We start from the raw sequence: 15182 nt of genomic DNA on the forward strand, positions 1-15182 counted from the left end.
TGATGCCAGTCAAACCCTTGATGAGACTGAAACATTTTCAGTTATGTATTTGTGGCAAAATATGGCCCTATTACATGAGTAATAGATATTTTCTACTATGTAGAGTAGGGGCATTGATTTTCCAAATTTCTAATTGCCTAAGGCAGATTTGAGAATGTGACATTTAAGAAATATCTTTCTTCAGCAATCTCCATGTCAAATAATGGACAATACAATTAGTGACAGCAGAATATTTGAGAAAACCTGCCTAAAGTGTCTGAAAAAAAGATATGATGTCATGCATATTTAATGCGTCCACTCAAGCCCAACAAAACACTGATTATTTCCATGTGATGGTAGCTGTGAATGTTAGGCTCTGTTAGACACAGCAGTGCTTTCAGTCCAGTGACTAATGAACAAATGAATGATTCTTACACAAATACCATTACCTGACATCTGTAGCTATAGAAGGAATCAACACGATTTTTAAATAGAGGGATGAGAATAGTAAATTATTTAGGCACATCTGTATCAAAAGTGACTTCCTAGTAAATCCCAGCCTGTTTGTCATCGTCAGTTTCAAGCAGAGGATCCTGAGCAGGTCAAGACTGAACATGCAATTACACACAAAGTATGGTAAGAGACACTGTTCCTCCAGCACTGCGAAATGCCTGTCTGTGTGAGAACCAGGTTTTCAGGGCTGCCATTTAGGCACCTTTCACAATACTGAAAAGGCTAGACTTTAAAAACAATTAACAGAATAGCAATCATCCACTCACCGTTGGGGATCTGAATGTGTTTTTCAGAGCTCCACTCACTCCATTCTCCAAGATCCAACCTGCAACGCACCTGAACAACGTACTTCACCCCAGCTTGCAGTCCAATCAGTTTGTACTGCGTCTGCACTCCAACAGATATTGTCTGGAAAAGAAAATTGACTGGAAAAATAGTAAAGAATTGTGCCATTTTAACAAATAAACCATAAAGGATTAGGCCTGTGTCACTGACACCAAAAGGCAAGGGATTCAGTTATAAGATGTGAATTACAAAGAAGCAAAGGTAGTAACTTAACAGAAAAACTCACTTCAGTGACACTGAGATTCTGATACTCTAGAATGTATTTAATTGTAGACTTTCTGTAAATTAGTACTCCACCAGATCCACAATGCAAGGAACATTATAGGTAGTTCAATTCACAGATAAATCCTCTGTGTAACGTTTCTTAGTGACTAGTTTTAGTGCTTATTATTAAGTGCCTTCCTCAGGCCCTTTGAATCTCTCTTCAGAAGTCTTTCAAGATGCATTGATTTCTCCATGATTAAGGCATCAGCTGTTCAGGTGGCATTGAGGCCACCTGACTACAACCTCAAGAATGGTATTTTATCCTGTTATTTGTGGAAGTGCTGTGGCCCGCTCCTAGCAGAATGGCAACAGCTGGGAATGCTAATGGAAATGGTGTGTGTGTGTGTGAGAGTAGGACACCCCAGACTTTCTGAGAGGGGGGGTTGCCCTCAACTGGTGATGTTGAAGAGGATGATGACAACTCTTAACCCGATTAAATAGTAATTAGGGAATAAATGAGAGACTTCTGAAACAAAAAGGGTCAGCTTGAAAAGCAGTATCAAAGAAGCATGAAAATTTGTAATAGCTGGGGAAGACTGGAAAAATCAGCAGTAGCCAAAGTTTAGTCTGATGCTGTCAGAAGCTTCTCTGGTAGCATCATGGCCTCTGCCTGAGCCAGACAGGGCAGCCTCCCTCTCTGATGCTATGAGAAGCTGCACACCAGACAGGGTGGGCTGAAGCAATCAGGAAACCACACCTGGGTGCATGCATGTGACAGTTTGGGTGCTTTCTCACTAATATGTCTTAGTAGACTGTAAGAAGGGAGGTGGATTCACATTAAGTTAAAGCATGTATGTCCCCTGCAGAAGTGGGTGTAAATAAAGGAGTTTGTACCCTCAGGAGGCTGGAGTGTGGCTGTAACCTACTTTTCCTGGGACAGGGGAATTTCTGTATATAGCTTATTTCTGAAATTAGTTATAGAAGTGTGTTTATAAATTTGTAGGTGCCTATTAACATTTTTAAGTGCCCAGTACTGTGATTTACCTGTTGTATTGCTGATACTGTCCTTGACTGCATCGTTAACTGATTGCTTGTTGATTACATCTTAATGAATCAATAAACTGCTTTCATCCTTGTATGGTTTAAACTGTATGAACTGAGCAGTTTCTTAGGACACTTGGGAACAGATGCATGGACAAAAATTCCAATTAAATATTGTATCAGTAGACTAAATAGGGGTTTTTTTAGTATATGACATTAGCACAATTGTACAAATACCTTCAATTTCACTGTCTCCAAAAATCATTACAATATTTTTCTTTCTTTAGTCAGACTTGGTTACATTAATTTTTCTATCCTTATGGAAACTAGAATTTTTATAATACTAGTTAAATTCAGACAAGAACACTCACTGACAAGAGCATTTACACAATAAATATACTTTTCTATTACCTCCCACTCTTCCTTTTCCTCAGGTTTTAGTCGTAGCTCATAGTGATACACATGTGAATTAGAGCTGACATCAGACAACGGAGGTGGAGACCATTTTGCCCAAAGGTACTTCATGCTAGTAGATGTTTGTTTTTCTAGAGAGAAGTTCACAGGAGCATCTGGCTGAACTGTATAAATGAAAATTTTGCCATTAGTGATTTAATTTTACTCTCAAAAAGGCACCTCCTTTATGGTTTTGTATTTCATCACATTGGTTTTGGATCATACATGCACTTCTATAAGGGAACAGTACCATAGCCTTTTTTTCCTTTCTCCCTAATAATGTTTAACTGGCTACCAATTTACCACAGTATCAGCAAATCTTAGACTTTACTATGAAATTGTCAGGCTAAGGAAATACAAATCATAATTTCATTAGGCCCCTTCTTGCAAAATTAGAACGTCAGATATTTCATAGCTAAAAAGACTAAGTATATATCATTACAATGTGTAGATTATGCACATGCAGAAAGCACGATGGAGTTAGGAATATGAAATACTACAAAAAGCCCACAGAGTGCTTAGGCAGTTGTTTTTACCCTCCCAAGACTGCAGTGCCAGCATCCAGAAAAACGTTTAAATTTTAAAAATTTAGGTAGCTTAACCTAATTTGAAAGTTTTATAATCTGTAGTGCTAGGAACCTACAAAACGGTCATTGAGTCTAATGGAAGTACTGGAGATAACTAGAAACTGGAGCCATTTTTTTTCAGCTAAATAAATATGTAGTTACTTAATTTATAAGTAAAATGCAGTTTTCACTTGAATTAAAGATGCATATTTTAGATCAACTGTAGACAAAAATTCCCCTACAGCAAGTCAAGTTTCACATAATGAGGAAAGAAATCTTTCACCACTGCTTGCTCTGGGATTAAAAACCACATACATCTCCAACTAGTTTGTTTTCAATTTCATTCTTCTCTTCTTACCTATGGAGGTTACATCCACATACTGAGGATCTGAACGGTTACTTCCAATCTCATTCATTGCCATTACAGTGATATTATATGTTGTCCAGGGAGTTGTGTGGTTTTTATCAAAGTAGCAGGAATTGGGACCTGACGTTTGGTAGTCTGGACATTCATAGATGTCTTCTTCACTGAAATAAAATTATTTAAAAAGTTAAAAGTTTAGGAAATTAAGCAAATCAGATAATATTCTAGTAATGACCTAGATTCAGCAAAAGAATTTGAAATGTTTAACTTTAAACCTATGTGTAATCCCACCTCTGGGAAACATTTTGATGAGTATTAAATGCTATTATCGTAAGTGCTTCATTGCTATTCTTACTGCAGTTGTTCAGGGTGAGAACTTTTGTCCTTTTTTATACATAGGAATATGTTGACAAAAGAATGGAAAAAGAAATTTCCAGAGACAGCATAGAGCAATATTTAAAAATGTTCAAAAGCAAGTTAAAAGGCAAATTAAATATTCATTTTGACTAAAGAAGAAAAGTTGCTAAACATCTTCTTTACATATTTCCTGTGGAAAGCAACCTGATGGGACCTATGGCAGAGGAGTGTTTTATTGATTACTTTGTTTTCAGCAAGATGTTAATTTATCTGCTTTCTAACATGATCATCATCACAACTGTCTCAACAAAAATTGATTAATTTGTGATCTCTTACCTATTAACTTTATATGGGTCTTTAGCTTTTTTAGGAGAGGGGTTGTTTTTACTCAATTAAAACTGACCTGGGTGATGTACTCAAAGCCAATCCCAGGTGTGAAGAACTGCACAAACCCAAAGCACCAGCTGAGATGGTTCAAGGATGCACTTTAGTCCCACTGTTATGTTCTATGCATTGCTAATAACAAGGTCTTTTATTTTTTCCAGGCAGTTTTGTCCCAGATCACAAAGAAAAGATGCAAGTAAGGGGACTGTGCCTGGGAGACAATGAGCTAAGAAAAGCAACCTTGTCCCAGATCTGGAGTGCTTCTCAGTACCTGGTGTTCAGCAGATTTAATGAAGTGCTCCTGTCCATTCCTAAGCAGGACTGTTCTGGGCTGTGATAAGTATGACTTAAAATGTTCATTACAATTTCTGTTTTGATTAAGATTTAAGCATTTGGACTTCCATGAAATAAAAGCTTATTGATCATTGCTGAGCACAGTAGCTTCATTAAAGGCCACATCTTTCCTGACCAATTAAGAGCAAATGATTTGGAGTTTATGTAACTGATGCAGGGATGTCTGAGGCTTTACCTTATCCATTCTGAACATCACTGGATTTATTAAAATGAATTTGATCCCTGAGCCTCCCTGTTTACTTGGCCCTGTTCAGAGACGTCTTGTTTTCAGGGAGAAAGAGCAGTTATACTAAGAAGCACAGGTTAGGCGAAGTTGCTAAACATACACATATTTTATTCTTGAACAGGACAAGAGAGTCACAGACTTTACCCCAACAGTAACTTTTGAGATGCAATACACACATATGATTTTACTCCATTTTGGGAACCATGAGGCTAGCGACAAATCGAGAAGGGGAAGCCAAGCCTCTCTATGGGTTTTCTCCAGATGAGTGTTTGCAGTGCACTGTAAATGGACAAGCCTCTCAGCAGGGCCCTCAGGGCACCGCCTGCCCCCGCTGCCCCACCAGCCTCCCCATGCACTGCTTGTGTCCCAAGTCCCCATCTGAGCCCACCACAGCAAGGCTGGTCTTCAGCTCCCAACAGCCCTGCCCTTGCCAGCCATGCCCACCCCAAGCCAGCCCCAGCCTGTGGGCTGATGTCCTGTCCTAGCCTGGCATCAGCCCACCCCTGTCCCCCAGGAGGTGGCCGATGCCCCCGGCGGAGTTGCCCCTAGCCTGCCCTGCTCCCTGGCAGGGGTGGGATGGGCTCTGGATGGAGGCTTTGCCCTGCTGCCCCAAGGGAGACCCCATGGTGCCTTGATGCTACCCTCCGCCGAGAAGCATGCTATTCAGCTAAAAGCTGTCTGCCTCCTGGTAAAATGGACAATCTACACCTTTCCCAGCACATCTTTAGACCAGTGGGTTTTAGGTCAGATGAGTTTCAGTAGGGACAGGCTGAAGGTTTGGGACTGAGAGCGGTCATCCTTTCTTCCAGTAAGGGAAAGCCATTCATCTCATGTAGCCCTTGCTGGCTATCTGAGGTTTAGCATGGATTCATAAAATTACCTTTATAAATTAATGTTCTCATTTCCTCATTCTGTCATAATCACCACTTAATCACTTACAGAATATGCTTGCACCAGTTGTTACCTGTCCTTGCTGTAGAACAGGATGTAACTGGTAGGAAGTCCTCCATCTGAGCCAGGCTTCCACCAACAAGAAAAGGTTTCCTTTTCTAGAGAACGACACCTTATTATCTTAGGTTTTCCAGGGTGTGATTGACCTAGGGAAGTGCAGAAATCCAGCTAGTTATATTAGAGTTGGACAATATTTTTGGTTGTTACTGTTGAATGATAGATTCAGCAAGGAATGCATTTTTGAGGACAATAAAGTTACCTGAAACTACGGACTGAATTCGGCAAATAAATCTGCCTGGAAAAAAGATCAAAATTTTCAGAAAAGTAAATATATTTTACCTCAATTTACTTCTAAAATAGCTACTAAAATTATTTTACTTCTCTTTTTCAAATAAAAATTTCATTTTTACCTAGACTTAAAAAGTGTACATTTACCTCCAAATTAAATTAAGAAGCCTGGAAGTAAATGTATAACCTTTTGTTTGTTTCCTAAAATTTCCAAAACGTTTATCTTCAGGTCATCTTAAAATTAAATTTCAACTTTGCAACAGAACAAAAATTCCACTATTTGCACATATTTGGGGTGAATTATAGGTAAGAAAAGTAATGAAAAGAAAGAATCAATGGGCTGGATGGATGATTTTGTGTATTAGCAACCTGAATGTATTCATTAATTATTTTAATATTCCCTAATAATCCAAATACATTTAAGACTATTTCCTCTTAAGACTACTTGTCATTAGCTTCTATCAAGAACATAGACTATAAATTTGCATACATTTTAACCTGAGAAGCTTACCTTTATTTCATTACAGTTCCATACCATTATCTCTAATAGTGTTACTATTCATATGATCCTAATTCCCAAGAAAGTGACAAGCAGGGAGTAAGTGCAGGGATGGAGAGAGTGCAGGGATGGAGAGAGTGCAGGGATGGAGAGAGTGCCTTTCATCATCACCACCATATAATTGTTAAATCAATAATATAAAAAGAAAAAAGGATTCAAGCCATTTTCAAAATCTCCATACAAAACTTTAGAAGAAATTAATTTAAATATGTACAGGCTCCAGTGGTGATCAGGATAGATCAGGTAAAGCCTCAGACTTTTCTAAAGAAAGTGTTTTAAGGAAAAACAAGTGTTTCAGGAAGTGGTATACTTACCAGTCAGACCCACTGCAGCCACAGCAAGCAGCAAAGTAATTTGAACTGATGATGTCAATTTCTGCTTCATGATGTCTGCTTCTCCTCAGGAGGAAATATCAGATCAAGGGGTCACTGAAAAATATGCCATCATGCAAAGTCAGTAACAATGCTTAACATATAATAAGCATCACTTTGCTTGATCAAAATCTTCTTTGAATTGCAGCTGATTCTTGTTCTCTCTCAAAAAGGTGCAGAAACACGTACAGTTCCACTTCACAAGCAGAAAACTTGAATCACAGAGTAGTTGGTAGGTCTTTCTGAAGGTCTTTGAATGGTTAGCAGTGCTAGGATTAACATTAAAAAATCCTGCGTATTTATTTGGCATCTTGGGATACTGGGTGCTTTTCTTAAAGCTCTAACTTTTAGACTCATTAATCTACCTGAGATATCAGGTTTTTAGTAACAGAAAATACATCTTCGCTGATACAAAGAGCTCAACATACTTGAATTCTGGAACTCCTGAAAAGAGACGGCAAGTAGAAAATACCAAAAATTTCATTAGAAGTTTAAGATTTTTGAGCCAATGTCATGACCTCTAAATATTTGGGACTGGCAATACTGAATTCAGGATCACCTGAGCTGAAGAATGCTACTCTTTCTGTGCATTCAACTCGCTGTTTTTACTGCATTTGATTTTGCAATTAATTTATCAGGTGAAAATGTAAGATGGGATGCAATTATCCCTTTTTCTTCAACCTGTGAAGGCGAGAGGCAGTATTGCAGAACTCAGCTGAAATACAAAGGTGCAAGCTGGAAGCCAGCCACCAGATGCGGACTCAGTCCCTGCAGTGGTCTTACACCACCAGATGTCCTCAGAATTCAGGTGTAGCTCAGGGTGATCGGGAGTCCCCGTTGCTGCTAAACCTGTTCGCTCAGTCTAAACACAGAATGATTTAAAGCAAACCTTTACATTGCGAGCGGTGCAAGAGGACAGGGAAAGGGGCAGCGGGGTCGGTCCATCGCAGCTGTCCCCGCCGCTGCTGCCCCTCAGGGCCGGGGCTCCTCGCCCCCTGCCCGGCCCGGCCCGGCCCGGCCCCCCGCGGGGGCACCGGCCCTGCCCCAGCCCGGCCCGGCCCGGGCTCCTCTCCCCGCGGGGCCGCGGGCCCTGCCCGGAGCTGCTCCAGCGCCGCCGCCCGCGGGTCACAGCCCCCTGCGGGCACCCCCTGCCCCGGAGGGGGCCCTGCCCGGGCTGCGGGGGGGGAGCTGCTCCCCCGGGGGCTCCGCGGGCTGGGGGCACGGCCCGCCCCGCCGGGGGCCGCCCCGCGGGCTGGGGGAGCCGCTGCTGCGGCGCCTGGAGCCCCCCGGCCTCCCCCTGCCCCGGCCCGGGGGCCGCGGGGCTGCTGGGCTCGGTCGCACTTCAATACACGGTCTGAAATACACGATCCCTGCGGCTGCCACCGGCACTGACGGGCTCGGCCTTGCCCAGCACCGGGCCCGGCTCGGAGCCGGCTGGCACGGGCTGCGCCGGGCACGGGGGCAGCTTCTGGAAGCTTCTCACAGAGGCCGCCCCTGTGGCCCCCACATCCACCCACCACCAAAACCTTGCCCTGCAAACCCACTACATGGTTGGATTTCTCCCTTTTAACACAGCTCTTACAAAGTATTCAATAGCGGCACACTGCACCCCAGAAAACAGCGTGCCTTGATGGAAACTGAAAGGATTACTGGCCTTTTCGAATGCACAGAAGTGCTAGATACTCCTGCAAAATAACCCTACTCTGCAATTAAATATAACTTTATGAAATTGTAGGTTTGAAAACTGTGTTTACAGCAGGGGCCCTCAAACTACGGCCCGCAGGCTAGATAAGGCCCCACAGGGTCCTCAATCCTGCCCTCGGTATTTACAGACCCCCCCTGCCCTCCCCCCGCCCCCCCACTTCATCCGTGCACCGGCCCCCTGGTTAAACAGTTTGAGGACCCCTGGTTTACAGTGCTACTGGGTCAAGATGAAAGTTAAATACCAATATTGAAATCAGTTGCAGTGGAGCAGGGTTGAGATAAAAATGTCCTAACAGAGTTCTAGTTCGTAGATTATTTTCTCTCACTTTTTTGGCGCTATGCTGATGGATAAATTTCTTGAGATTGACAGTGAAGGCTACTCGGTTCTGCACAGATGGAAAAATTTCCTACCTGTAATGTTTTCAGGCTTGCAGGAATGGCAACAGCTGTATAGCACCCACTGGCAACGACATTATGTCCATCACAAGCTTTCCTTATGCTAGAGAAACTTACCAGTCTGTACTGAACAAGATCCACGTTCCCACTAGTTATGACGATAAACAATGTTTATCTCTCAGGCCTGGGGGAAGGCAGTTTAAGGAGTCTCAAAACACCACAGTTCATTAACATCTGAAAGGCTGAACTACAGCTGTATGAAACCACGTACAAATAAAGAACTTGAGGCCGTCTCCTCTTGCCCTGTCACTTGTCACCTGGGAGAAGAGACCGACCCCCCTGCCTACACCCTCCTGTCAGGCAGCTGCAGGGAGCCACAAGGTGCCCCCGAGCCTCCTCCTCTCCAGGCTGACCCCCCCAGTTCCCCCAGCCGCTCCCCACCAGCCTTGTGCCCCAGCCCCGGCACCAGCCCCCTGCCCGTCTCTGGACACGCTGCAGCCCCTCTGCGTCCCCCTGGCAGTGAGGGGCCCAACCTGAACACAGGAGTCGAGGGGCGGCCTCGCCAGTGCCCAGTGCAGGGGGACAGCACTGCCCTGGCCCTGCCGGCCACGCTGTTCCCGGCACCAGCCAGGATGCTGCTGGCCTCCTTGGCCACCTGGGCACACGGGGGGCTCATGCCCAGCCGGCTGCCGACCAGCCCCCCCAGGCCCTTTCCCCCCAGGCGGTTCCCAGCCCCCTGCCCCCAGCCCGCAGCGCTGTGGGGGCTGGTGTGACCCACGGGCAGGGCCCGGCACTGAGCCTGGTTGAACCTCACACAACTGGCCTGGGCCCATCGCTCCAGCCTGCCCAGACCCCCCTGCAGAGCCTCCTGCCCTCCCGCAGATCAACGCTCCCCCCAGCTGGGGGTCACCTGTGAACTCACTGAGGGGACACTCCATCCCCTCTTCCAGATCTTGATAAAGATATTAAGGAGAACCAGCCCCAGTACTGAGCCCTGGGGAACACCACTGGTGACCAGTTGCCAGCTGGATGTAACTCCATTCCCCACCACGCTCTGGACTCAGCCAGCCCTTAACCCAGCGCAGAGCACACCCACCCAAGCCACGAGCAGCCAGTGTCTCCAGGAGAATGCTGTGGGAGATGGTGTCAAAGGCTTTACTAAGGTCCACGTAGACAACATCCATAGCCCTTCCCTCATCCACTAGGCAGGTCATCTTCTTGTAGAAGGAGATCAGGTTCATCAAGGAGGACCTTCCTTTCCTAACCCCATGATGGCTGGGCCTGATCCTCCGGTTGTCCTGCCACGGGATGGCACCCAGGATGATCTGCTCCATAACCGTCCCTGGCACCGAGGTCAGGCTGGCAGGCCTGTAGCTGCCTGGATCCTCCTTCCTGCCCTTCTTGTACCTACAAGACTGGTGTCATGTTGGCTGACCTCCAGTCTTCTGAGACCTCCTGGGTTAGCCAGCGCTGTTGAGACATGACGGTGAGCAGTGGCGAGCTCCTCCACCAGCTCCCTCAGTGCCCTCGGGTGGATCCCGTCCAGCCCCACAGACTGTGCGTGTCTCCGTGGAGCAGCAGGTCACTGACCGTTTCCCCCTGGACTGTGGGGACTTCATTCTGCTCCTCCTCACCCTGTCTTCCAGCTCAGGGGGCTCAGTACCCAGAGGGAAGCTGGGCTTGCTGTTAAGGACTGAGGCAAGAAAGCATTAAGCACCTCAGCCTTCTCCTCATCCTGTGTGGCAGTGCTCCCCCCCGCATCCAATGAAGGATGCAGATTATCCTTGGCCCTCCTTCTGTTTCTCATGTATTTGTAAAACTTTTTTGTCATCTTTTACAGCAGTGGCCAGCCTGAGTTCTAGCTGGGCTTTCTCCTCTCCACCTTCCCCCTGCGTAACCTCACGACACCGCTATAGCCCTCCAGGGTTGCCTGCCCCTTCTTCCAAAGGTGGAAAACTCTGCTTTCCCCCTGAGTTCCAGCCAGAGCTCTGCTCAGCCAGGCTGGTCTTTCCTCCTGGTTTGTCTTTTGGCACATGGGGACAGGCTGCTCCTGAGCCTTTAGGACTTCCTTCTGGAAGACTGCCCAGCCCTCCTGGACCCCTTGGCCCTTCAGAACTGTCTCCCAAGGGGCTCTGTCAACCAGCCTCCTAACCAGGCCAAAGTCGGCCCTCCAGAAGTCCAAGGTAGGGGTTCTGCTACCCCATTCTCCTTGCTTCTCCGAGAATTAAAAACTCAATCATCTCATGATCGCTATGCCCAAGACATCCTCCAGCCACCACTTCACCCACCAGTCCTTCCCTGTTTGTAACCAGCAGGCCCAGCAGGACATCTCCCCTGGCTGGCTCACTGACCAGCTGTGTCAGGAAGCTAGGGAGTTCAGACATGTCCTGATCTGAATTTCTTGTGACTGATTCCAGGTGGCTGCTTTTAGCATGTAGGTTTTGTGGAGTGCTCTGTGAGGATGCTTAGTTACTGCTGTTGGCTGTGTAGGGGAAGCTAGACATCCAGTTAATTTCTTGGGACCAAGCACTTCACATTTCTGTGTTGCATAAATTGGAAGCACCTACAAGTTCTTTTAGATTTCATGAAAAGCCTGTATAAGCGTTTCTAATATATTTTCCCTAAATTTCTCTCTTAAACAAACCTCCAAATAACCCTTTGTAGTCCTTCCTTTGATTAGCAGTCAACACATGACAATGAATAGAACAACTTCTCTCACACATGGAGATGTGCTTCTCAGTAAAGACTTCAGTCATTTTTGAAAACGAAAAATAATGAAACTCCAGATTCTTCAAAGTAGACACTTATTTTTCCATCCAAGTGTTTATGTACTCAACTCATATTGATTTTACAGAAATGGCCCTGCAACTTTTAAAACTCTCAACATCTAAACCGACAAGAAAAGCCAAGACAAGAAAGCATCATCATCCCTGCTTTACACACGGGGAACCAAGTCACAGAATGATCAAGTACTTTGCTCAGACTTACGATAGAAATGTAACAAAAGCTAAAACCTGATCCTTTCATACTAGATTTTTTTCCTTTTTCTTTTCTGAATGCCATCTCTACTGTTTTCCCAATAAAATACATTCTAGCTAATGATAGCAATCTTCTTCTATCGGTCTCATGGATCCTGAATTTTCTTCCCTGGTGATCTGTATGTTTAGCCATAATTTCAGGATTATTATATTTATAGCAGTGTTTTACAGACAAGAAAAGCATAAGCTTTAAAGAGTAAAATTTTAGAGTTTGAAAGTTGGAATTCACATTAGAACTTGAAAATTGCTTTTGAAATATGATGGAAGTTAATTTCTACCAACTACCAAGCCCAACTCCACAATCCTTATCTTGCTATAATAATTTTAAGTAAGATTTATATATAGCATAGCCATGAAATATAAAGTCCAGTTTCCTACCGAAAGGATTCATGTGTGTGAGGAAGATTTTTGTTCCTCTTTCATGAATGTCAGATCACTTGATAATCTGCAAGAAAAAAATATTCCAGGGTGAGTATATCATTGCAAGTATCAGTAAATTATTCCTAAAACACAAAGAAAAAGAAATCACTCCTTATATTAACTGATTCAGATACTGACAGTCTAAGTCAGTTACATGTAAACATCGACAGCAATAATGACTATGGTAAAATAGTGTGTTACTGTACACTCTTTATCTATTTCAATAAAAGCATAACATTTTGTAGCAAGTTAGGATGCAGCTTAGACTTACCAGAAGACTGTGCTAGGCTATCTGATTAAAGGCTAATCACCATCTACAAAAAGGCCATGACAGGATCAGATAAAAACTGATGGCACTGGGGGAGGAACCTTAGCAGAATAATGGGGTGCAAGGAATCAGCTATGCCAGACTGCTAAAGCACAGTCAGACCACTGTCCCTTTGCCTCTTGTGTGAAACCTACCAGGAGGAGCCAACCTAACAAACCCCCTTCCCCATATGCCTCACAGAAAAAGCAGGTAGAGCAATCATTAAGGGAGGAGTGTGGGGAGGAAAGGAAGGGATCAAAGTGGACTGGGGAGACACACACATGGGAAAATGAGGTGAAAAGGAGAAGAAAGGGGTCATTTAAGTGTAACTGATGACTTGTCTGACCGAGGTATGTGCCTCATCACTGTAGCCTGCCCTATATTCTCATTAAGCCCTATTTCTAACTACCTTCTGTCTGGGTGTGCTCCGTTCTGAGTGGGTGCATTTGAATGCTAAGGAACTTTCAGCTGGATTAACCATTGAGGAGTGGGACTGCAGGACTGCAAACCTCCAGGCTCCTATGCAGCTCTCCTACAACTGGGGAGACCCCAGAAGATCAGGGGCCAGCTACCGGGTTGTCTGAGCATCTAACACCAGCTACTAGAGTGATCCATTTATTTTTTTTTTTTTGGTGTGCAAATACTCACATACGAATGTGTAAATGTCTACATTTTGTATTTGTTGTGTCTGACCTCTGTGTGTGTTTCTTGTGTCTGTGTGCCTATCGTCAGCTTCACTACTGGCAGAACCTGAGGATATGGACATAGAGCAGCCTCACACGTGTGGACTACCTGATTCAGCTCCCTCTAACAGACTGAAAGTAAATGTTTTACCAAAAAAAAGGCCACTACGTCTATGTCATAGTTAACCCCAGGCAGCAGCTAAGTACCATAGAGCCATCTGTTTACTCCTCCCCTCCGTGCCCACCCCGACCCCTGCCCCTTCCTCCAGTGGGATGGGGAGGAGAATCAAAAAAAAGTAAAACTTGTGGGTTAACAACTTAATAATTGAAACAAAGTAAAATATAAATACAACAACAACAAAACCAACAAGAATTGTAATGAAAAGGAGAGAGAAAGAGAGAAAGGAATAAAACCCAAGAAAAACCCAAGCAACGCGCGATGCAGTTGCTCACCACCCGCTGACTGATGCCCAGGCAGTCCCTGAGCAGCGATCGGCAGCTCCCAGCCAGCTCCCCCCCAGTTTATACACTGAGCATGACGTTCTGTGGTGTGGAATAGTTTGGGTCGGCTGTTCTGCTGTGCTCCCTCCCGGCTTCTTCCACACCTGCTCCCTGGCAGAGCATGGAAAACTGAAAAGTGCTTGATTTAGAGTAAGCGCTACTTAGCAACAACTGAAAACATCAGTGTGTGATCAATGTTACTCTCATACTAAATCCAAAGCACAGCACTGTACCAGCTACTAGGAAGAAAATTAACTCTATCCCAGCTGAAACCAGGACAGTTTAACTAGCTGTTCTTTATCATCCTATCCTATACACTGCTGTGAAGAAATAATTTAGATGAGGTTCAATGGGCAACTTACCTGCCACAGCAAGAAAAACTACACATTAAATTACTAACTTTGAAGTTATTAACTTCATTTTACTATTTCTTACAAAATTTTCTCTCTTTAAACAATTTGAAACAAAGTAGAATATTTTTACAACTAACGTTAAGAATGGTCTGTATTGCCTGGAGACCAGGTGGGAAGCTGTATTACTCAGTTACCAGGGTATTCTTTTGTTTGGCTCCATTTCAGTAAAGCTACTGAGAACAATAAAAATACCATGAAATTATTTGGCAGCTAGACATTATGCTGTTACAGAGGATCAGATTTAACTGAGGGTGATAAATGGTTTCTTTTTTATGTGCATATATAAAATGTCATAGAGAACATACAACTGAACAAGGCAGAAAATGTTTGCAGTGAAGTTACTCAACTGTGACATAAGGTGAAATGTATTTTAAACACGGAGCTCAATAAATGCTCCCTGTTTTAGAAAGGACAGAAATCTGGTTGTCAGTGTGCATGCTGGGAACAGTTTGTCTCAAGACTGGCTAAATGGAATTCTTCCAAAACACAAACTGCCTTGTAGATTTAGATCACTTCACAGAGACATTTTAAAATTATGCAATTGTTCCACGTTTAGAAGGAAGGGTAGTTCTAAAGAGAAAATGTATGGTTATGATCACTAGAGAAAAATAAATTTTCCCCTACTTCTGATTTCTATTACTTATTTCTACATCAAAACATACAGTTCTAGTCTACCAGCAAATTTTATTCTGCTTTCATGACTGCTTTCTTTGGGAAGTGACATCATGAATTAGTGACACATCTCTACATAATATGACTCACATA

General features: G+C 44.0%; 1 protein-coding gene across 1 annotated transcript in view; it reads right to left on the reverse strand.

The window, feature by feature from the left end:
- Nucleotides 1–15182, reverse strand: part of PRLR (prolactin receptor) — a 148040-nt gene that overhangs the window by 16665 nt on the left and 116193 nt on the right. The window contains exons 4-9 of the mRNA XM_080372142.1: nucleotides 12472–12538; nucleotides 6899–7012; nucleotides 5751–5883; nucleotides 3460–3629; nucleotides 2494–2660; nucleotides 759–900 (exon numbers count right to left, since the gene is read on the reverse strand). Of these exons, the coding sequence (XP_080228268.1) occupies nucleotides 759–900; nucleotides 2494–2660; nucleotides 3460–3629; nucleotides 5751–5883; nucleotides 6899–6968 (682 nt within the window). The 5' untranslated portion in view covers nucleotides 6969–7012; nucleotides 12472–12538. The remainder of the gene's footprint in view (nucleotides 1–758; nucleotides 901–2493; nucleotides 2661–3459; nucleotides 3630–5750; nucleotides 5884–6898; nucleotides 7013–12471; nucleotides 12539–15182) is intronic.

Source organism: Falco punctatus (genome assembly GCF_963210335.1).
Source record: "Falco punctatus genome assembly, chromosome: Z".
Classification (NCBI taxonomy): domain Eukaryota; kingdom Metazoa; phylum Chordata; class Aves; order Falconiformes; family Falconidae; genus Falco; species Falco punctatus.